At 31.3% G+C, this 25,067-nt stretch overlaps 2 protein-coding genes across 2 annotated transcripts; one reads left to right on the top strand and one right to left on the bottom strand.

Annotated features, from left to right (window-relative positions):
- Window positions 1–100: 100 nt before the first annotated feature.
- On the bottom strand, window positions 101–19,311 carry LOC115879206 (poly(ADP-ribose) glycohydrolase). The gene is made up of 9 exons (XM_030895899.1): window positions 18,871–19,311; window positions 18,662–18,811; window positions 18,365–18,603; window positions 18,210–18,304; window positions 9,516–9,678; window positions 9,138–9,268; window positions 6,749–6,936; window positions 4,349–4,577; window positions 101–744 (listed from the first exon to the last, which is right to left on the bottom strand). The coding sequence occupies exons 1-9, from the start codon at window positions 19,105–19,107 to the stop codon at window positions 179–181; spliced, it is 1,998 nt and encodes a 665-aa protein (XP_030751759.1). The 5' UTR covers window positions 19,108–19,311; the 3' UTR covers window positions 101–178.
- LOC115879207 (phenoloxidase-activating factor 2-like) lies at window positions 16,802–18,195 on the top strand. The gene has a single exon (XM_030895900.1). It carries the CDS (start codon window positions 17,110–17,112, stop codon window positions 18,175–18,177), a length of 1,068 nt encoding a protein of 355 aa, XP_030751760.1. The 5' UTR covers window positions 16,802–17,109; the 3' UTR covers window positions 18,178–18,195.
- Window positions 19,312–25,067: the final 5,756 nt, after the last annotated feature.

The following is a 25,067-nucleotide window of genomic DNA, read 5'->3' as shown; positions in this document are numbered from 1 at the left end:
CGACGCGAACGAAGTCGCTGGTACACGCTAGTTCATTGATAAAAGGATTATAGTTTCTTGGTATAGATGGAAAATATTCTACGCTTTAATTTTAAAATTAAATAAGATTTTATTTTCGATTGGACACATTGTACTTTATCATTTAATATCACATTCCTTGACAATAACATACAATAAATTATTTATTAATTTTGTTAAAGTAATCCGTAATTTTGTTCTTTGCGCCTTTATGACCATGTTCGTAATCATCAATTTCCATTTTTTCCTCCTCTTTTGTGCTTTCAGACTTATTGGCATTTCCATCCAACATATCAAATATAGCCGAAATATCGGTATCTGGTAACATATCGACTATTGTTTCTGAAGATTTTTTCGTTTTTACTTTACTGAGTTTCGTGAATTTCTTCATTACGGGCGTTTCAGGTTGGCTAGAAGGAATAATGTCTTCGGAAAGAGACGATAATAATTCTTCAACTAATTCCTCTTCTAACTTTGTCTTCTTAGGATTTGTGGTTGACGGCTTATGCTCTGGAGATCTATTAACCGTCAATGGCGCAGTCTTTGAGGTAGAAGAAGATGGAACTGGTTCCAAAGGACCACGCTTAGAATTAGGTTCTTTTGTGAAATATTTGCTGATTGTTGGTTGTTTTTTACTATCAAAATAGGCCTGTTTAATAAAGGGGTACAATTTCTCCTCGTTTAGTGATGATCGTGTAAACTGACCCAATATTGACCATAATTGTTCTAAAAAATCAAAAAATAGTTTCGGTATGTTACTGTTAATGTTAGGTCAAAACATTTGAATAAAAATATTAAGGAAGGAACATGTCAAAAAACTTATGTAGAACGCGTTAGGAACTTAACATGGCTAATTTAAATTCCGGTTTATTAGTGCCTAACTAATTTTATTTGAAACGTGAAAAATTATAATGTAGGGTAGACTCAACAATTTGGTGGTTTTGTTTTACATAACCAAGGGTTTTACATTGTCAGAAATTTTATTAGTTATTGAAATTCTTATAAAAATATACAGGGTGGTCCGAACTGTATTCCGGAAACTTCGGCAGCATATTCTGCGGATAAAAATAAGTAAAAAAGTTTGTATAAATGTATGTCCTAAAATGCTTAATTTCGGAGATATAGGGTGTAGAAGTTTCATTTTTATTTCGATTTTTTCCAAATAATTTCTGAAGTAGCGTCAATATTTGGATCTGTCTGGGAGTTTTTTGGTATGATAAATTTGATTTTGATGTCAATATGACTCCTATTTGTAGGGGGCGGCACCTACATGTGTTTAACTGTTTTAAAAAGTAATAACTTTTCGTCCGTACCTATATAAAACTACTGACTGAAAAAATATACATTGCCGTGATTTTTTACGTAAAAAAAGTATCTTGGTAAAAATTGCTACGAGCAACCGTTTTCAAGATATTTAGAATGGAAACAGTCAGTACATGTCATTATTGACAAAAAATAAACATGTTGAGTAGATAGTAATTTGATGAAATCATAAATTTTGAAACTTTTTATTTTTTTAAATTAATTATAAATTTTTCTTCGAAAAAATGATGATAAAACAGTTTCTGTTGAACATTTGGTACAAAAACATTTCAAATTTATGATTTCAGTCTAATAACTATTTAGCCAACATATTTAATTTATGTCAGTGATGACAGGTATTGATAATTTCGATTCCAAATATCTCGAAAACCATTACTCACAGCGATTTTCACTAAGGGATCTTTTTTATGTAAAAAATACGGATATGTATATTTTTTCACTTAGTAGTTTTATACAGGTACGGACGAAAAGTTATTACTCTTCAAAACAGTTCAAACCAGGGTTGGAAAAAATCATCGATCAACACAATCAAAGATTTTTTATTTAAATCAGATTTTTTGATTTAAATCTGATTTTTTTGATTTAAATCTGATTTTTTTGATTTTAATAGAAAACATTATTTAAATCGGATTTCCAAATAATTAGGACTTAATTCCAATTAAATTCCTATCCTAAATGGCTAAATCTTCATAACTCTGCCCGCAATACTGACAACGTATGTCATTTTCCCAGACATCGGTCACCAATATATTCTGCAAAAAAAGTCGCTCGCTTCAGATCAAAAAGATTTTTTTTGAAATGCCACAAGTGTATTTTTTTTGTAATTTCAACGCCTAGACATAAAAATAAAGCACTTTTACGCCTAAGCACAAAAGTACAAAAAATATATTATTAAACTGATATCAAGCGTCAATTTCAACGAGTGTACAAATTGTTACTCGATTACTTACAAGGCATTACTTTTTATATTATTTGCAACGTTTGGAATTGATTAAAAAATTATTTGTAATGTTTAATTTGTAAAAATATAGTATATTCTACTCGGGGTAAAAATGTACTTTTGTGCCTCCCTGTTTACGCTAGTCCGTCAGACGTACAACCTCGTCAAAAAAATATAATTTTTATTCCTTACACAATACGCTATTGTTCGGAAATAGTCTTAAGTCGAGAATGAAATTAGTATTATCTATTGTCAAAGTGTAAAATAAAAAGATATAAAACAGCATATTTTCTGACAACGCTTTGAAGATATAGCATCAAAAGAACCTTTTTCTGCACTAGGGGTTGCGCATGAAATGTATTCGAACAACATTTATTTGTCACTTGTACATAAATTTCAAAATAAATCCCTCCCTTTAGAAGTCTAACGGATTCACACGAAATTCCTTCAAAAATCGGTCCAACATTTTAATTGATGAATAGATATGTAGTAGGTATAATATGTGTTATACAAATCATTTTTTATGTAGTTTTATAACATTTACAATTTTTGTTTCGATTTATTAAACGTATTTAAACGTTACAATAGCAAGTGTAACATTTTATTTAACGAATGGTATATATGCTATAGAAATATTTTTTATAGTTTTCGAGGACACATTTTTATAACTTTTACAGTTATTTTTCGATTTATTGTAAAGTTTTAAAAAAGTTGATTTTTTGATTTAAATCACATGATTAAAATTAAAAAAATCACTTGATTTAAATCACGATTTAAATCATGCCAACCCTGGTTTAAACACATGTAGGTGGCGCCCCCTACAAATAGGAGTCATATGGACATCAAAATCAAATTTATCATGTCAAAAAAACTCACAGACACCAATTTTCGCCAAAATATTGACGTTATTTCAGAAATTATATGAAAAAAAATGGAAATAAAAATGAAACTTCTACACCCTGTATCTTAGAATCTAAGAATTTTAGGACATACATATATACGAACTTTTTTACTTATTTTTATCTGAAGAATATGCTGCCGAAGTTTCCGGAATACACTTCGGACCACCCTGTATATTTCTAATCAAAAGACGTTGAAAACTCGTCTTTTTTCTTTTAAATTTTATCTGCAGTAGGATTCTGTAAGCTCCGTAGCAAGAAATTTCTTGCCTATCCTATGGTATTTATATACGATTGATGAGTCACTAGACAGGAATACAGGATTTTATTTGGAAAGATGAATCCGCCACATAGGTATAGACATTTTTTACAGGAAATATGTTTACAGAATCGCGCTGCTGTATATTTAAGAAAACTTTTTAGAACTATTTGTTCACCGCAAATTTTACCACGGTAGAATTTCTTATATAATATCTGACATTACCATAGTTACGACTTTACTCTATGGTTACGGGACTAAAAGGGATGCAAATACTGAAAAAATACGGTGGTTCTCAAAATTTTTCAAAGATGAACCATTTTTTTTTAATTTTCAAAGTTGAATAACTCGGTTATTTTGGAGATTTATTTAAAAAACGACAAAGAGAGAAAATATGTTTTTATCAAGATCTACCAGCCCATGAAAATATTTGCACTTAGTTAAGATTCTCCCTTTATACCATCCAGTGAAAAGTTATTCCCTTATTCGATTTCTTTCTCCCTCTTTTTTCGGTAAATCGCAATCACTGTAAATTTAAATACTCACAAATTTCCTTCCAGATTTACTACCTCTGAACAAAACCAATTGTAGAATAAATCAGAAATAACATAAAATAAGCTAAGTAAAGAAAAACAAATCCGCAAAATTTTAAATTAAATTTAAATGTGTCTATTGAAACGTCACAAAGAACCGTCAAGGTAACAAGGCAAGAACCGTAAATACACGACTAGCATTATATTCTTTCGTTAATCTTTTTAGTCAGAGGTCAAAACAAATCAATGTATACCGTTAGTCTATCTTTAATACATATTTTGTCGTTATTAAATTTTATAGCGTTTTGAACAGACAAATCTCTAATAGTTTTCAAACTAAACAAATCCACAATCATTAATATAATATTATACTCACTGATGGTAACTTGATTATTGGCAAGAAACAAGTAGATCTCGTAAAAGTCTTTCGTTATATCTTCATCGTCGAAAGAATAATACACTAAATCTCTCTTAGCGGCTGTGCAAGCGATGAGCTGAATCAAAGTTTTTAACTGTTTGGAACCGTTGAAAGCCCCACAACCCCAATTTCCCGTTGCAATAGGGGCTACGTTTTCTTTTTCTCTACAGCTAAACCCAACATAAGCCTATAAAAAGTCAAACATCAATAATTGGAATTTTTTAAAAATATAGAGTTATACAGGGTGTCCCTAAAAAAGTTACATATCAAATTTGTGTCTTTTGTAATGAAACATCCTATATATTAATATAGGTTGTCAAAAACTAGTTTTCGGATTCTGGACAAAAATAAAGGTGAGTTTTATAAGAGAATTATATGATTAAAAAGGTTTCTGACATATTTAACATTTTCTAAAAATAAAGAACAATTTTTAAATTACAATAAAAGCTACCTAAATTGGAATTTACCCGGTATAGCCTAATATGTAGTTAAATTAACTATTGTACTTTAAATCAAATTTAAATTTGATCCAAAAAGTTATACAGGGTGAGACAAAATTAATATTGGACATTGGTCATCTTTAAAAGCTTTCTACTCTTTTACTTGAATTTAACACCCAGTATATTATTCCGATATTCAATGGGGAATTCATGTCCCTTCAAACTACTATTAAGGTTGTACTACCCCTCAAACAAAGATTTTCCAAAATATTCTCATTTATATGAGTTAGTGTCATTAGATCTATATTATTTGACAAAATCTAGGTCGCTGTGATAGGTTGTAGATTGTCTAATTAGTCCAACTTTAACACCTAGTTATCATTTTGTGTCAGTTAAAACAAAAAAAAATCTCAGAAATTTGCCGAAAATGCAAACTTATTCTCTATCAGAGTGATTTGATATGATTCTACCGTATGATCGAATAAAAACGGCGTACAGTTGGCTTGGAAATGACGATCGATGACATTTCCCATATAATTTTACATATAAAATGACAGCGATCTTCATTTCATAGCCATCGCTGACGCCGTTTTTATTCGATCATACGGTATTAGTTGGTGAATGCAGTGTGCATATCATTTTATGGACAGGAAAGGAAGCATTTTGAGCATTTGATTTCATCTAGTTAATTTTTGTCACATAATTGTAGGTTTATATCTAGTTTTAATTCTGTAATAATTAAACTATGTTTTAAACGTGTTTATTTTTATTACCGTTGAGTATTTTACTCTAGATCCTTTAATTTTTTACAAAAAATTGACAAAAGGTATATAACAGCCACCTAGAATTTTTTCAAATGTTTTCAAATTTTTCAAAAAGATCTACTGACGCAAAAAATTAAAACATCCAGGAAAATCTTTGTCTGATGGGTGGGCAACCTTAATAATATTTTGAAGATATATGAATTCCCCATTGAACACTGAAATAATATACTGGGTGTTCTATTTAAAATAAAGGAGTAACTTATTTTTAAAAGTGACTGATGTTCCCTATTAATTTTGTCTCACCCTGGATAACTTTTAGGGTCAAATTTTAATTTGGTTTAACATACAATGGTTACTGTAATTAAATCAGGTTATACAAGGTCAAATAAAATTTAGGTAGCTGTTATTGAAATTTAAAATTTACTTCTCATTTTCACAAAAAGTGAAATATATCAAAATCCTTACATTTTAGGTATATGATTCTTTAATAAACTTACCTTTACTTTTTTCCTAGAATCCGAAAACCAATTAATATATAGGGTGTTCCATTACAAAAAACACAACTTTGATGTGTAACTTTTTTGGGGACACCCTGAATAACTCTATATATTTTTATAAAATGCTTTCAATTAACCTATAAATCTGTGGTTATTTGCCAAAAGCTGATATGTCACTTTTCATCAATATTGAGATTTTGTCACCTTGGTATGTCAAATACACCAAATTTTGTGTTTGGCAAAACATGATATCTCAATATTCAAAAATAAGCATGCATCTAATGTGGTCATTACTTGATATCTGTTTTAACTCTGTTTCAGTTTTGGGCGAAACCTGTTATGTTATACATACATGCAAAATGATGAAAATCGACATATCAGCTTTTGGCAGATAACCACAGAAATATATCCTGCCAAAATTTAATTTCCATATGAACTACCATTATCCTTGGAGCCTCCGCGTCGTATGAGCAGCGCCATCCTGTATAGCGCTAAAAAGAATCTAAGGGATAACAAGTACCTCGACAAGTACCATTTATTGATAGGCGAATTTCACGTAACGTTTCTTTATTTTAAAATTATTTAATAGTATTTTATTTGTCAATGAGTTTTTAGTCCATAGTTTTTAGATGGGAGTAGTTCAAATGAACCGCTTACCTTATTCACTTCCCTGAGTATCATGGCGCCTTGAAACTGGTCTCGCGGCTTGTTGAATTTCGTGGCATCGATAACGCATATCGACGTCCTCCGTCTACCAAAGAGATCGTGGGGAGTACTATCTTCGAAGTTGCCAGAAAACCGAAAAGTATCTCCATAACCAGTGTAACTACTATACCTTTCAACACCTGCAATTAAAGATAGTAGTTTAAAAAAAGGTCGAAATTATCGAGGGTACCTTTTTATAAATTATTTGCGAAAAAGTAGTTCAAATGTAACCCTGACTTGACTTGTTAAAAAAAATCAAAATAAAATATAAAATATACTTAAAAAAAATTGTCACGCAGCTAAAAATAGAAAAAAAATAGATGTGCACTATTCATAACGTTGGTCTTTGATTAATTGTTAAAAAATACTATTATTTTTATCAGGGTTCGGAGGATATACAGGGGGTCTCAATATTACGTGGATATAGAGCTGCTGCATGTTTTTGGAATCAAATAAGTTCATTGGACACAATTTACCTCTATACAAAAGTGCCTTCGTTTATCCGTTAGAGGACATTAAATTTTAAAAAAATAAACACATTTTATTAAATATTTCAAGAACCGACATTCCGATTTGAATGAGATTTGGGGTGCCTATGTACGCTTAATATTTACTACGTACGCTTTAATATTTGAATTTCCCCCAAAAAAAAACAGAAAAAGTACGAGAAGGGTGAAAACTACCCTCACCCCTATATAAATTCTATTAGAAATGTTTGGTAACATCAACGACGTCTGAACTTTTCTCGTAAAAACGTCCTCGTACTATTAGTACTGTAACGTTTTTAGTTCGTTACATGTCTTTTTTATATATGATATATATGATGTCTGGCTTATCGTCATCGGATTCCGTATCGTTCAGGCCTGATAATGTATTTGGCACGCTTCGCGTATTTTTACGTTCCCTAGTCGCCAACCCTGTTATCGTTTGACACAACCCTGTTATCGCTCTGAGGAGGCGTTGTCAACATCGCTTCTGTCAACTCTCTCCGTGCTTAACCTCACTTTGTTTTTGGCCACGGTTGCAAATCCTGCTTTTAGAAATGGCAATTTAAATCTTGCTGCAAAATCTGAACCAGCTGCCATTTCGAAGCTACAGGGTAGAGTTTTGGATTGACCCAACTTAACTCGTATTTGTATTTTGCTGACACGTTGGTGTACTTTTGCTGTTGTCCTCCAGAATGTTAAATGGAAGAAAAGACAGTTCTTTTGTTTATTATTGAGCCCTCGGAAGTGTTTCGAGGGTCTTATGGACGGACTGTGTCCAAGGTGCGGGTAGTGTTCCCCTGTACCGTTATCTTATGGACGGACTGTGTCCAAGGTTATAGTCCTAGGTTATGGTCCAAGGTACGGGTAGTGTCTCCATATTGCCACAATATGGATACAGCGTAGGTCCCATGCTGCTTCGCTCCTATTTCTAAGCCTAGTCAGTAGCTACGGCTGTATTGATTCATGGTGTCCTCATTCTGGCCCCTTTTGTTGTTTTGGCCAACAGGATCGCCGACACACAGTACAGAGATATGAGCCCACCTCACGCTGCTAGTCTTCGAAACAGGATTGCCTCAAGAACAGCTAAGTGTAGATTTAGGTTCAGATTTTCAGTCTTAAACAATAATGTACATCTTAAGTAATATCGTACAGACTATGTTTAGTGGTTCGATTGTTAAGAACATTCATGCCGATTTAATATTTAAAATATGATTTAGATCTTAGGTTTCATTACATTACGTCTTGTAATGGTATTACTTTCATAGATATTTAGTACAACTCTTAACACCATTTTGTTTTACATATAACCACTATATATTTATTAGAACTCTACAATGTCAAGTACCAGCAAAGAACATCATGAATGAATATAGTCATTAGGTTTAAGTAATATACAACTGTGTTTTCTTTCTCTGGAGATGCCTGGCGCCCAATATCTTTTTTTTTTGTTTATTGTTATTAATTAGTTTTCTTTCCAGTGAAATACCTTATCCACGACTGCTCTCCGATGAAAAGCTGCCGTTCGCAGTGGTAATGTTTATAAAAAAACGCTACAGTACATATTTTGTCTTTTGTAAAAACGTTACCTCACATAATTCTTAAAAAAAAATGTTTTTCCGAAGCTGACCCATAAAAAATAGTTGCAAATGATCTTTGACAATAATCTTCATAAATTTTAAATTAATTAACGTTCGGATTTATCTTTGATTGATACCACCCCCTAACGGACAAATGAAGCACTTTTGCAAAGGTAAATTGTGTTCAATTAACTTTTTTTGATTCCAAAAATATGCAATTGTTTATGTCCACGGAATATTAGGACACCTTCTGTAGATTAATCTATAAATCTATACCTATAATTTTCACTGCTTCTACGCCATTTAACTGTTCAATAAATAGCCTGCTGACAATTAGTTCTGGACAAATAATGAATCTGATTTCTTCTTGAACACAGCCATACCTTAGTACACCTCCTCCTATATTCCTAAAAAAGGATTCATAGAAAAATGTCTTCTACGTAATTTATTTGTTATTTATAACAATAAACATTATAAATACAAAAAAATATAAGTTGTCCAACAAGAGAAAGGTATGATTTCGCCAGGCGACATCCAAAAAATAAAAAATACAATATACTTTTCAAATAGAATGACACAAAATATCTGAGAGTCTAAGGGTTAAAAACAACTTTATATGTAACTAGGATATATCAGGTGACATATAAATCTTACTTATTTGCAAAATCGACTTGTAAAAAACCAGAGGCGTCCTCTATGGTACCTGTAGAGCTGATATGCACCCTGGTATCGCCTAATTTATCTTCGAGGGTGTTCCATTTTGGCATATTGCTCCAAGGGATCATTTTTCGTTCGAAAGTAACAACACCAGTAGGTTCTGGAACAAAACAATTTTATACAGGTATAATGATTACAATTCGGACCACCCTGTATAGTATTAAATTAATAAGATTATCTCACCCTATGTGTACAGGGTGGCTCTCATAAGACGCGAATACCCCAAGCAGAACCACAGCTTGTATTGAAATGAAATTTTGTGAGCATATATAAAAATATACAAAATTTTAAAGGGTGTTCCCATAAAAAAGTTACACATCAAAGTTGTAGTTATTGTAATAAAACACACATATATTAATTGATTTTCGGATTCTAGCAGAAAAATAATGGTGAGTTTCATTAGACAAGTATACGATTAAAATGTAAGGTTTTTGACATATTTAACGTTTTCTAAAAATGAAGAACAAATTTTAATTTAGATTTCAATAAAAACTACCTAAATTGGAATTTATCTAGTATAGCCCAATATGTAATTAAAATAACTATTGTTCTGTGAATCAAACTAAAACTTGAGCCAAAAAGATATACAGGGTGAGACAAAGTTAATACTGAACGTTGGTCACCTTTAAAAGCAATTTGCTCTTTTATTTTAAATGTAACGCCCAGTATATTATTCCGATATTTAACGGGGAATTTATGTCTCTTCAAAATACTATAAAGGTTGCCTACCCCTCAAACAAAGATTTTCATAGATATTTTAATTTTTATTAATAATAATTAATTTTTATTTTTTTATTTGATAAAATCTAGGTGACAATTGTTCAATATTAATTTTGTCTCATCTTGTATAACTTTTCGGGTCAAATTTTAATTTGGTTTCACATACAATGGTTATTTTAACTATATATACAGGGTGGCGCACATCATTCGCCTCGGTTGATTATACGAAAACGGAAAGATGTAGAAACAAAATATTTTATGGGTATATGCGGGGAGGGAATGTGCACAATTTAAAATTATTTTGAAATGTACCAGAGTTTATATCGGATATATATCATTGATATATATCATGATATTTATACCTTGATATATATCATGATATTTAAAAAAAAATAAAACTCAACTCTTTTCTTAAATTTCTACTTTAAAAAAGTCAACATGTTTACGGCACAACGTATTTTTATTACTTTATGTAATTCCCCGAATTCGTTTCGGGCTTGGCTTCCGTTAATCGGCGTCAACGTGCCTCAGTTGCACGAAATAATCAATATTGATTGACGATAATTTACCATTAATAAAATTAATAAATCAAATATAAATTTGTTTATTGTTAGTTTTAGAATATCTGTTTATTTTTGAGAATTTCCGTTTATTTCTTAGAATTCCTGATTATTTTTTAGAATTTCCGTTTATTTCTTAGAATTCCTGATTATTTTTTAGAATTTCCGATTATTTTTTAGAATTTCTGTTTATTTTTTAGAATTTCTGTTTATTTTTTAGAAGTTCTGTTTATTTTTTTAGAATTTCTGTATATTTTTAATATATTTTTGTTTTAATGTTGTTCCTATTATGTGCAAAGCACCAATAATTAAGTTGAAATAAAAATATTTGCTTGATCTCATGATTTTACTTGATACTAAACGCAGTTTTACATAAAAAATAAATATCAAAACTTGATATATATCGGATATATATCAGATATACAGGGTTGTTCACCATACACGACACGGAGTATTGTAGCTAAACGATGAGATTTTTACAAATTGTAAGTTTTGGGTTCGATGAAGGACTATTAGAGGTACAATTTAAAAATAATTTTACAAGATACAGAGTGTCCCAAATAAGTAAAAAATATCAAAGTTGTATTTTTTTTAAATGGCACACCCTGTATATTATTACATTTTTAGTTTCTACGATTAAAATAAAGGTAAATTTGGTTTATTATACTTAAACCTTACCGTTTTTGAAATATTTTCAATTTTGTGAAATTGCAGTAAAAATTTTAAGGCTTCATTTCTCCAAGGGTATCAAAGTTTTTAATACTAAATATTTACTGAAGTTTATTTACTGATCAGTTATTGTGTTGCAATAATAAAAATAATACTACCTTATACAGAGGGTCTAAAAATTTATTTTAAATAATTATTAGCTTCAAACGGCAATAACTTGTTTAATTTAAATGGAACACCCTGTATATTTTACGAGGATCAGATGCACAATTTAATTGTCTATCAAATTATATTATACCATTTTTTACCTATCTCTTTCAGTTTCCGTAGAAAATGCATTTTCTTGTAATTTAGAACTTATTTATCAATATACCCATGGACTATTGACATTTTAGATTATTTTTAAAGATGTATCAAATTTTTAAAGAGTACAGATACTAATATTGTCGATATAATTCGTTTATTTCATTAAAAAATAAAAAAAAACTGTTCAAATATTTGTTAAAGAGGACCAATTAATAGGATTCCAGTATTCAAACTACATTAACTGACTGCATTGATTAATAATAATTGTTCCAAATACTAAAAAACTGAATTTTGTATGGGTATTAGACAGTGTGATAAAAAGTAACACCTTAAAAATGATATTTCATTTTTTAATAAATGCTTATTTATAACAACAAAGGCTTTAATTTGATAACTTATTATTATATTGATTTCTGACTCAAAAATCCACATTTATTTATAATAATTTATTAACGAACACAATTAAGTATGTCATTAATTAGTATATGGGCGGAAATAATGGTGTTATATTTAATTAATGGTATACTCTTTTATAAAGATTTAAATAGTTTTCTTTTTGCATACAAATGGGCTAGTAATATTATCGTTTTGCTAAAAACGATAATATTACTAGTCTGTACATTTTGTACATTTGTTGCTTTAAAAACAATCTAAAATGTCAATATTCCATAGATATATTGATAAATGAGGTCTAATTTAGAAGAAAATGCATTTTCTACGAAAACTTGAAGGGATAGGTAAAAAATGGTATAATACAATTTGATAGACAATTTAATTGTGCATCTGATTCTCCTAAAATATATAGGGCATTCCATTTAAATTAAAGAAGTTATTGCCGTTTGAAGCTAATAATTATTTAAAATAAATTTTTAGACACTGTGTATAAGGTACTATTATTTTTATTATTGCAACACAATAACTGATCAATAAATAAACTTCATTAAATATTTAGTATTAAAAACATTGATACCCTTGGAGAAATGAAGCTTTAAAATTTTGACTACAATTTCACAAAATTGAAAATATTTCAAAAACGGTAAAGTTTAAGTATAATAAACCTTAATCAAATTTACCTTTATTTTAATCGTAGAAACTAAAAATGTAATAATATACAGGGTGTTCCATTTAAAAAAATACAACTTTGATATTTTTTATTTATTTGGGACACTCTGTATCTTGTAAAAATATTTTTAAATTGTAGCTCTAATAGTCCTTCAACGAACCCCAAACTTACAATTTGTAAAAATCTCATCGTTTAGCTACAATACTCCGTGTCGTATGTGGTGAACAACCCTGTATATCGGATATATATCCGATATTTGATATTTATATAAATATCATAATATTTGCCAACCCTGAAATGTACAGGGTGTTTCAGAACTAAGATACATACCAAAGTTATATTTTTTCTTATGGAACACCCTGTATTTTCTTTCATTTTTGGATTCTTGGGCCCAAAAAAAGGTATTTGTTATAAAGGTTAAATATGTTTAAAATCTTTGGTTTTTGAGATATTTAAAGATATTTAAAAATGCAGACTACAATAGAATAAATTATTAACACCCTGTACATTGCTTTTCTCAGAGTTAATTCTTGTGCTGACCTTTAAGTGAGAGAAATAAACTTAACTGAAAAATTTGATTGCTTTGTTTAATGTATACAGGGGTATCAAAAATTACTGGTCTATTTTTAATATTTATTTTACATAAAAACTTCCTTATTTCAAATACAACACCCTGTATTTTTTTAAACATATCGAAGCAGGTTTAAATGCTCTCTCAAACTATATTAGGGTTTCCTATATCTATCTAGCTCAGATTTTGAATAAAGAGCAATTTTTCAATAAAATGGCAACCAAGATGGCTGATGTCAAGTTTCTAGTGACAGTTAGTAGCTATTTTGAAAATCAAAATTAGTTTATGGATTTTATTTAAATTTATAGCAGTTTATTTTTGTTTAATTTGTTTACAGTAGTTTTTTAAATAATATTTATTAAATATGTATTTATTATTCTATCAAGAAAAACGAAGAAGTAGTTCTTTCATTTATTTTACGTTCACTTGTAGATAGGTACCTATATGGATTTTCTATAAAAGAGCCAATTACGGCAAATTCATTTTCTAACTACAGGTTTCTGCCTACTAGGTTTTTATAAACCACACTACCATAGTTCTGCGAAATAGAAAAGTATTTTTTCAAGGAAATCAGGAAGATTCCTATTTGGATATCTTTGAGCATAAGTCCTTGAGGCCAAGAAGCAATTTTCCTCACAAAATCACTGGTAACATATCCATTCGTTCCACCAGCAGATACTGCTTTATTTTTCTTGATAAAATAATAAAAAAAATTCCAAATAAATGAATACTTACTTATTAAACTACTGTAGCTAAATTTAAGTAAACTGTTATAAATCTAAATAATAATGTCCATAAACTAATATCGATTTTGAAAAGAGTTACTAACTTTAACTAGAAAATTGCCATGGCGACACCAGCCATCTTGATTGCCATTTTATTGAAAAATTGTTTTTTATTCAAAATCTGAGCTAGATAGGTATAGGAAACCCTAATACAGTTTGAAAGAGCATTTGAATCTGCTTCGATTTATTTTAAAAAATACATTATTTGAAATAACGAAGTTTTTATGTAAAATAAATATTTAAAATAGACCAGCAATTTTTGAGACCCCTGTATACATTAAACGAAGCAATCAAATTTTTCAGTAAAGTTTATTTCTCTGGCTTAAAAGTCAGCGCAGGAATTAGTTCTGATCGGCAATGTACAGGGTGGGTCAAATTCGACGCTTTTAAATGGAAACACCCTTTTCTATAGGAGATAGACGAAAACTAATATCGGTGTCTGGAGCTCAATTTTCATATAAAACATGATGGTGAAAACCGCACATCAATATCTGTTACCGTTTCGGAGTTACGGGGTGTTTTTCAAAAATGTGCATTTTTAATAAATCGCTGTAACTTTTTTGCTATCGAAAATTTTGTATTTCTATGAAAACATTTCCAAAGCACCTTTTTACGTAGAATTTAATGGTTTAAGTATAATTTTTTTTAAATTAATAATTTAAGAGTTATTAACAGAAAAATTGATTTTTTATTTGGGACACCCTCTATATTTTTAATTAACTGAAAAGAATTTAAAATTACCTTTCCAAAAATACAGAATTTTTAAAAGTTCGCCACTTTTAACTAGTAGGCTTTGGACCCCTTATTGATGATATGCCCTTAATGGAACTCGAAAACATATTTTTCCAGCAAGACGACGCACCGCCTCTGAACGATGAAGTTATCAGCAAATTTTTGCATCCAATTTCAAGAATAATTGAATAGCTAACCAAGATTCCAGCCGTTGGCCGGCGAGACCGCCAGACTTAGTGCCCATGAATCTAATCCGATGGATATATTTGCGGAAAAATGAAGGTTCCTTATTCTTCCGTATAATCTAGAGAAGAATTAGAAATACTTTTATGAGAGGGTATCTTTCACCCCTACTGAGTTAATGAATTCCGCGAGAAATGTTCAAAAACTGCCCTGTCTGTCCATAACAGAAGACGGTCGATATGTCGAACACCTGTAGCAAAATATCATGTCTTGGTTTGCTATTTATTTTTATTATTATTAGATATAGTTTAATGTGTTGATGTTGGTTAAATATATTTTAAATTGTTATAAAATTCTGCATCTCTCATTATTTTCATTTTAATTGATGCTCACAGCTAGAATTTTTTTGCATTACAGCCAGTGCCGTTCAAAGGCAAGTTCTAGCGGGCGAATTTTTATATATTCTATATCTCGAAGAGGAATCGAGCAAAATATCAAGTGTGTTATATTTTTGGAAAGGTAATTTTAAATTATTTTCGATAAATTAAAAATATACAGGTTGTCCCGTATAAAAAATCAAATTTTCTGTTGATAATTCTTAAATTATTCATTTTGAAAAAATTATACTTAAACCATTAAATTCTACGTAAAAAAGTGCTTTGGAAATGTTTTCATAAAAATACAAAATTTTCCATACCAAAAAAGTTACAGCGATTTGTTAAAAGTGCATATTTTTGAAAAACACCCCGTAACTCCGAAACGGTAACAGATATCGATATGCGGTTTTCACCATCATGTTTTTGACAAAAATTGAGCTCCAGACACCAATATTAGTTTTCGTCTATCTCCTATAGAAAAGGGTGTTTCCATTTAAAAGCGTCGAATTTGACCTACCCTGTACAGGGTGTTAATAATCTATTCTAATGTAGCATGCATTTTTAAATATCCTTAAATATCTCAAAAACCAAAGATTTTAAACATATTAAACCTTTATAATGAATACCTTTTTTTGGGCCCAAGAATCCAAAAATGAAATAAAATACCGGGTGTTCCATAAGAAAAAATATAACTTTGGTATGGATCTTAGTTCTGAAACACCCTGTACATTTGAAAATAATTTTAAATTGTGCACATTCCCTCCCCACATATACCCATGAAATATTTTATTTCTACATCTTTCCGTTTTCGTATAATCAACCGAGGCGAATGAGGTGCGCCACCCTGTATATAAATTATTATTATCTCCATATTGTAGCCTTGAGAAGAAAATAAAGATTTTTCGAAAGCTTGGCAGTAGTAATAAATGAGTTTTCATCGAATTTTGCCCTTAAGACTAGGCCGTTTCACCCCAATTCAAATTTTGGATCTATTTATTTTAGTTTAAGTACCGTATGATGAAAAAAATGGCGTTAGCGATGGCTATGAAATGAAGATCGCTGTCATTTTATATGTAAATTTATATGGGAAATGTCATCGATCGTCATTTCCCTGCCAACTGGTCACCATTTTTTTTGTTGATTATACGGTATATTTATTGTTGTCAATTCATCGTTACTGCTGTTATAAGCAATTTGTTAAATAAATTAACTGAAACTAGAACGAGCTTGAGTAATGTTTGATTGACCCCTAAAAGATCTAAACAAAGTAAACCTTTCAGTGTGCAACAAAAAAAGCAAAAACCTTCTTGTCTCCTGGCATTCCTATACAAAATTTTATGACTCTATTATGATGACTATATTTACAGGACCCGTCTTTCTGTGAAGTTGCTTCAATAAAACCTTCAATGGCAAGTTAATTATATTATTTAGGTACCTAATAAACAATTTAGATCAGGTAAAATTCTGTATTAATATTCAGTCTGCAATAAGCAAGAACAGCGTTTGCTACGTCGCGCGTCGTATACAAAGTTGTAAATGTAACAAAAAAATCGCATAAAATTAAAATGAACTATCAATGTTTTTTATCGAAAGTGTACGTACTGTTTTTGTTATTATTAAATATCGACGCTTCTGAATATGGCGATTCTAACACAGAATACTGTTTGTGCGTACCATTCTGGCAGTGCAAGGCAGACTTCAGCGGTTTGGATGACAATGGCTTGGCAGTGGACGTGAGGCATATGAGGGAAAAAACGCTAAACAACCCCAGTACCACATCCTGCACCGGCGATTACGACGTGTGTTGTGAAGCAAAATGCGGCAAGAAAGGCAACACAGTAGCATCCTCAGAGAACAAGGAAACAGTACAGGAACGGATCCTAGGCGAAGCGGTCACCACAGAATTTGCCGAGTTCCCCTGGATGTTAGGCATCTTAAAAGGACTCTTCTACAGATGTGGGGCGTCTTTAATCCATCCCAAAGTGGCCCTAACAGCTGCCCACTGTGTTCTAGCACCCGCCGAATACACCGTGAGAGCTGGTGAATGGTACTGGGAACGTGAAAATGAACCGCTACCCCATCAAGACCGAACAGCAGAAGAAATTTTTATACACCCCGACTACCATCCTCCATCTTTACAACACGACATCGCTCTTATTCTCCTAGACGCACCCTTCAAGCTTATGAGGAATGTAGGCATAATATGCCTGCCACCAAAGACTCCTAAAGTTATCCTATCGCAGTGCATAGTGACCGGTTGGGGTAAAAACTCTATTCAAAAAGGTTCATACCAGCCTGTTTTGAAAAAAGCTACTATACCTATGGTGTCGAGAAGCAGGTGCGCGGAGGCGTTGAGGGGTACAAGATTGGGGCCTGGTTTCACTCTACACGACAGCTTTATTTGTGCAGGGGGGCTCCTTTATGATGCATGTAAAGGAGATGGAGGGGGACCTTTAATATGCCCAGTGGAAGGAAACGAAGAACGATACCAACAAATAGGAATTGTGTCTTGGGGAATAAGATGCGGCATGTCGAAAGCTCCGGGAGTGTATGTAAATATATTGATGTTTTTGGACTGGATAGATACGAAAATGAGGGAACTAAAACTACATACTGACATTTATAAAAACTAGCATTTCATTAATACAATAGACAACCTACTTACCTTGCTGTGTAATTCTGTCAAAATAGTTCAATATACATTTTATTTTCTCACAGATACATTGTTTTCTTGCTACTCTTTCAAAAGATGAATAAAGCCTATAAAATTAATTGAATTAAACTAATTTAAACTGGGTTTATTACTTTTTAAATACATACGAAATAAAATTTACACCTGGGTATCTTGAGGCTACAGACTTCTTATATGGAAATGTACACAAAAATGCATTTGCTAAAAGGCACGATATTTGTAACTGAGATAAACTTAATGACCTGTTACGATTTTGTGCTAACAATGGAATTCCACAAGGAATCAACTCTGGCAATCTTAGTGCAAGCTTAATAATTCTGGGCAGAATTGTTTTAAAGAAATGTTGCGATTCGTCTTCTTGTAATACCTTAAAATGTGTATTTTTTAGTAAAATTCTATAAAATTTCTGTTTATACTAAATTTACCTCAGTAAAAAAGTAGTGTAATAACTGAAACTTTGGTAAAGACATATTATACTTGTTTAAAGCAGCCTCAAACTGATTTACAGAATTAATAGGTAACGATAGGGCTTCTTGTATCACTGTCCATCTCAGCTTAATTACATCTGTTCCATTCTTCAAAAAAATACATAAACTATTCAGATATTCCATAAAATTTTTAATTATATTTATACCTCTTTAAGTGGATACAGATTTTCTTCGGAAAAAGGCATTCTTACGTGATCATTATCCCATAAAAAAGGCTGCGATGACTGATGTGGTTTGGGTGGATGTTGTAAATTTGCGGGTAATTCGTAAAGAACATAATGATATCTGGATGGTTCTACAGAACTAATACTAAAAGACCACGGACCTTTTCCTCTGTAAATATCTGTTAAACTTAAACCACTCCATGTTTTTTCTGTACCCATTTTTTAATAAAAGGGGTTATATTCCGTCCAAAAACACTTTAGAAGTACAGCCTGATTTAGTGAATAAAGTTACGTATTCTAGCAAACAAATTCTCATGCTAGAAGGATATAATTTAATAATTTGTTAAAAAATTGTTTTTGTTTTCAAATTTTTTTAATAACCTCAAAAAATAGATTTTAATTTTGACATCTGTCATCTGTCACAAACCTTAAATCATGATGTATACTAGACCTTTAGAGTTTCATTAGAACTATTTTGCAATGACGTAAAAATTGTGGATCTACAAAGATGACGTCACATAAGGGCATAAATATTTGTTTCAAGTTTTATTCAAAGGTTTTATAAGGGTTTTATTACCGATTTTCTCTTTTTATAAATTACTTTGATGCCTTTTTTCCTGATCACACGGTATTTTATGGAATCACCAATAGATTTCGACATAATTGGTCATCAAGAATATTACAATAATTTTAAAAACTGCGATCATTCAACCTGCTCAACCTTCAGATCAGAGGGAATTTTATTCTATGTTAGCTACAGATTGTCAACTAAGGATATAGGTATCTATCTAAGCACTATCATCTCAGCTAAGGTTTTATTTAAAAGAAAGAGGATTTGTCAACTTTTTAAAATTATTTAATTAAACATAATAATATTTAACAACTATTTCGTAGAGCAGATTGAGGTAAAATGGCCTGAAAAAATAAAGTGTATAATATCGATAAATATTTAAAATAATGGAAAAAATAAAAAAATAGTGCCAATGCAGCGACGTTAAAAATTTTTACACAAAATTTGTTTCAGAAAAAAAAAGATTGGCGTTATTTCACTTTTAAATACTCTGATTTAAAAAAAAATACGTTTTAATATAAGCGTCAATCTTTCTTTTTCAATGAAACATGTTTAAAAAGTTATCACAGTGCCTGAACTGAATGTTTTATACTCTGGTTCATTCTAAAAAAAAACGTAATGCTCCTTCCATAAACCCTTTCTTCTCTTCAGATATACAATATTTTAGGATGTCATACGGCCAAAAAAAAAACGGCGTCACAGTGACCTTTAAAATGCCAATCAATGACAATTGTCGGGTCACCCTGAAGTTATCAAAAATTAATATATAAACAAAAAAAAAGTGACTAGACATGCAACAACACACACTTTTTTTTTAAAACACATTTGGAAGCCTTTAATTTTTTTTTAATTAAATACTAATTTTTAACAAACCTTTAAGTCATTTTTTTTTAAAAGTTTTCATGTATAATCATTGAGATCGTAGACCACTAAGACGGCGTTTTTTTCGATCGTATGACATTTGGATACATATGGGAAAAATATTTTAAGTGTCTCAGAGATTTGAATTCTTGATACAGTACGTCTGCTGGATCTGTGTCTATGAAAGGAATGCGGACAAAAAACATTTAAATAAACAACAATATATTTTATACGTCGATTTGAGGAGTTCGTCACCGCAAATCGCTCCGCCCACTCATTTTATTGGCTACTTGCAAATTTGTCGAATTTTTATTGATGGGACGCGTCGTCTAATTTTTTACGAAAAACATGGAGAGAATATCGTTTCCCCTCTCACGGATACCCCGTAGCTACAGAACGGACAGACGTGCTGTACAAGTCCTATCCCGTATAACCACGCGATATAGTAAAATCAAGCCTATATAGATTAGTTTCTTTGCTATAAAGATGTTTCGATAAAGCCTTCATATATAAAGCATATTTAAAGAATCTATATAGTATCTATATAGAGAAAATCTATATAGTATCGATAACGCATACAGATTCGATACAGTTTTTCGAAGACAATATTCACTGTTACGAAAACTTTACTTATCCTTTATTAACTCTATACAAATTTGTATAGTTATACATAGTAAATATACGCTGATCCTTTACAACTTCATGTATTTTATAAATGTAATAAATTTAATCTACAATGTAGAGAATATGTTTATAAAAATTACAAAACAGTCTTTCAACACATTTTTGAGTAGAAACACAATGTATGCCTGTCATATTTTTAGTTATATTTTTCGATTTATAAACCTTATGTTATTTACATTTTAAACATTACAAAAAAAAAAAAAAAAGATGAACCAGCTTGGATAACTGACAGCATAAAGGCCTTAATCAATGACAAACAAAAATTCTATCAAAGATGGCTCTCAGACCGAACAGATACTAACTGGAGTCATTACAAGCAAAAAAAATAGAGAGGTACGAGCCGCCATTAAGGTAGGAAAAACAGATATTTGGGAAAGAAGGTGCCAGCAAGTGGAAAGCCTAATAGGGGGCGCACGGAGTACTGAGGTATGGAGAACAATCCGACAAATGAAAACCAATCAAACGGACAAGCTCTTGAATAGAATGGATATAGAAAAATGGCGCAACTACTATGCAGAATTACTGACAGAAAACCGACCAGAATTCCAAGCAGTAGAAGATGAGAACAACCTTGCAGGCACTTTAATGATAAGCGAAAGAGAAGTATATCAAACTCTCAAAAGAATGAAAAATGGACGGTCACCAGGTCCTGGTAATATTGTAGCCGAATTGTTAAAGTGTGAAACCCAAAGACTGCGCTGGCGTCTGGCAGAGCTATTTAACCAGTGCTGCCTGCAAAGTAAACTACCCCGAGAATGGCGAGTGGCTCACATAGTGTCCATCTTTAAAAAGGGAAATCGTAACGACCCCACTTGTTATAGAGCATTAACAGTTCGGTCAGCAGACTTTTTGGAAAGGTGCTACAGGGTAGGCTCAGGGACAGTATTGGTGACAAATCTCGGAAGACCAAAGCGGATTCACACCGGGGAAATCTTTCACAGATAACCTTTTTGTCCTGCAGCAGGTGATGGAAAAAAAGATAGCAGTAGATCAAGAAGTCCATCTAGCATTTATTGATTTGGAGAAAGCGTACGACTCTATTCCCCGCAGCAAGATATGGGAAGTATTGAATATCTTAGAAGTAGATAGACCTTTGCTTAAGATAATAAAATAGCTATATAAAGAAAATGAATCGTACGTTAAGATAGGACACAGGCTATCTAATCCAATTAACACCACAAAAGGGTTGCGACAAGGATGCAGCTTATCTCCTCTGATCTTCAACGCTTACGTCGAATTAGCCCTTAGGGAATGGAAGACGAAATATCAAGGTATGGGAATACCCATTGGGGACAACACACTATTTACCCTGAGCTTTGCAGACGATCAGGTCGTGATTGCGCAGGACTCATACGATCTAGAGTTCATGACTAAGAGGCTTTATCAAGTATACAACAAATGGGGACTTCAGGTTAGTCTAAAGAAGACCGAATACTTAGCTGTCAATTCCAACACTTGTTTTGAAGTCTTCATTAATGATAACGTCCAGATTCAACAAGTAGACAAATTTAAATACCTGGGTGCTACTATCAACAACGAGGGTTTGGGCAAAGAAGAAATACAAACCCGAATTCAGAAGAGCAAACAAGTTATTGGATGTCTTAACAGCCTCTGGTGGGACCGAAACTTATCTGCAACAACTAAAAAGAGACTTGGAAGAACATTGGTGGAGTCAGTTCTTTGCTATGGTTCAGAGCTGTGGACTCTGAGTGCAGACGCGAAGCGCAAAATCCAAGTTGTTGAAATGGACTACCTTAGAAGAAGTGCAGGTATATCTAGGATGGAAAAAAAGACAAACATCGAGGTCAGGCGTATCATGAATGCATCGGAGGAGACAGTACTGGATCGAATCGAAAAATCCAGCTTAAAATGGTTTGGACATGTTCTGCGTATGCCGGAGAACAGGTGGCCAAAAAGAGTTTTTCAAGGGGCTCCCCAGGGCAGAAGAAAGAGAGGTAGACTTAGAAAATATTGGAACGGAACGGTTCGGAAGGAATGGAAGCTCGTAACCTAGAAGCTGATGACGCTCTAAATCGAGATGTGTGGCGTAGGGTAACGGGAAGGCAGCAATAGGCTGTAGTTGGAAATAAGTATTAAATACTTAAACCAAATCCCGTTTATATATATAATATGTTATTTACATTTCCTTTATTTACGCTATTTTTTATCCTAGTTATTAAGTTAATTATAGCTAGATTCATTTTTATTGGTTATTAAGTTTAATTAAGCAAATCTTTACTTAGATGTAAGACAATTAAATATATCAATTTTATATTCTAAGAAAAAGCTAAACAATGAGACGCACACAGGTTTCACATAGAAACCTAGATGTCTCAATATTTATTTAAAATTTAATATCTGTATAATAGTAGTAATAGAGAGTTAAAATATCAAAAATATTAAATAGTAATAAGTTAATTAAAACAAAAATTGTAACAGGTAAAATCAATACACCACTTCTTTTTTAAATGAATATTACATTATATAAACACATTATTACAATGACCTACAATTAAAAATATTGCAGTGATCGTCAAATTCCGATGGTGTAAATTTTCTAAGCAAATTACGTAAGGCTATTTTTGTAAATATTTATATTGATATCTATTATGAATTCACGTACTTGTATGAATTATATTATTGATTAGGTAACTAGGTTACTACTATTTATATTTTATTATAATTTGTAAAACTATGTACCACTGTAGAAATAAAGATTTTGAATTTGAATTTGAATTTATATATCTATAATGATATTCCGCTGGTGCATCATTTCTGGGGCTAGAATCATTTTAATATGCCAGATACAAATGTGCTTCTCCGTGTTTCTTCAACATTCTACTCTAACATAAGGGAAGAAAAATCTAAAATTTGAAATCTGTGTATGTTGAGTTATTGAAGGGCAGGTCATACCTAATACCGTATGATCGAGAAAAAACGGCGTCAACGATGGCTATGAAATGAAGATCGCTGTCATTTTATATGTAAATTTATATGGGAAATGTCATCGATCGTCATTTCCCAGTCAACTGGACGCCATTTTTTTTCGATCATACGGTATATCTAAACAATAGAAGAAACTTCCGCGGGGTAATTATAATAACGGTACTGATGGTTACATGGTCACATTGGGGTAACAAGTAACAAGATGAAATTTTCCCATGAACACCCTTGATGAAGTTACAAGACTTGATGAAACTTTTAAAACTGATGAAAATACTAGTGTACACGAATTTGTAAGTAAAAATATAATAAAAGAGTAATCAAATTTTCAGTAATTTTACTTAAATCGGCCTAATACAAATTTCATCTAACCTATAGGTTTGATAGGCGTCCTTTACAAAATATGTATTAAAATATATCTAGAAAAATTTTCTTAGTGTTACCTGATTTAGAAAGTTATGTTTAAGTAAATACTTAAACATATCGTTTGTAGTATTTTATGCCTTTTGAATATTTATATTAATATTTGGAATATTAATACTACCAAGGATATGTTTAAGAATTTACTTAAACATAACTTTTCTAATTCAGGTAACAAGAAAAACTTTCTATAGATTTTAATACATATATTTTATAAAGGACGCCGTCAAACGAATCGACAAATTAACTTTATTCAATCTAAATCCAGAATGTATAGTGGCGGTAAAGTATCAATACAGGCCAACTTTATTCAGTACAGGCTAGACTGTATTCAAACACGTATCGTCGCTGTACCAAAAGAATAAAGGCTGCCTTTATCGACTAAAGATTTTAATATAGGCTCGATAGAGGTTCTATACTGTTTGGTTATACGGGATAATCCTATCAAACTACTAAAAACATATATTGAAAGTACATAAGATCTTTGAGTGTGTTTCAACTGTGTTCAATATCAGTTTATGGACTTATCCTTATTATGAGTAGAATCTCACAAAAGTAGATTAATGTTAAACAATTAGAACTTTACATTATTCAGCTTTTATTCAGAAAACTAGCTACTAACTTCATTTCATTAGAATTTGTGTAATAATCATGGACAAAGTAATAATATAGATACAATATGTATAATGATGAGTTCATA

The sequence above is a fragment of the Sitophilus oryzae genome, unplaced genomic scaffold (assembly GCF_002938485.1).
Source record: "Sitophilus oryzae breed Bouriz unplaced genomic scaffold, Soryzae_2.0 scaffold_1576_pilon_pilon, whole genome shotgun sequence".
Classification (NCBI taxonomy): domain Eukaryota; kingdom Metazoa; phylum Arthropoda; class Insecta; order Coleoptera; family Curculionidae; genus Sitophilus; species Sitophilus oryzae.
The sequence above is the reverse complement of the archived record's forward strand: the minus strand, read 5'-3'. Positions and strand labels throughout refer to the sequence as shown.

Bases quoted from the DNA above. Each gene is read 5' to 3' on its own strand.
- LOC115879206 (XM_030895899.1), bottom strand. From the start codon at position 19,107: ATGGGTACAGAAAAAACATGGAGTGGTTTAAGTTTAACAGATATTTAC. The intron at 18,812-18,870 runs GTATAAATATAA...ATTTTTTTGAAG, and splicing joins ATCTGTATCCACTTAAAGAG to AATGGAACAGATGTAATTAA. The intron at 9,269-9,515 runs GTAAGATTTATA...ATCCTTTTTTAG, and splicing joins CAAGTCGATTTTGCAAATAA to GAATATAGGAGGAGGTGTAC.
- LOC115879207 (XM_030895900.1), top strand. From the start codon at position 17,110: ATGAACTATCAATGTTTTTTATCGAAAGTGTACGTACTGTTTTTGTTA.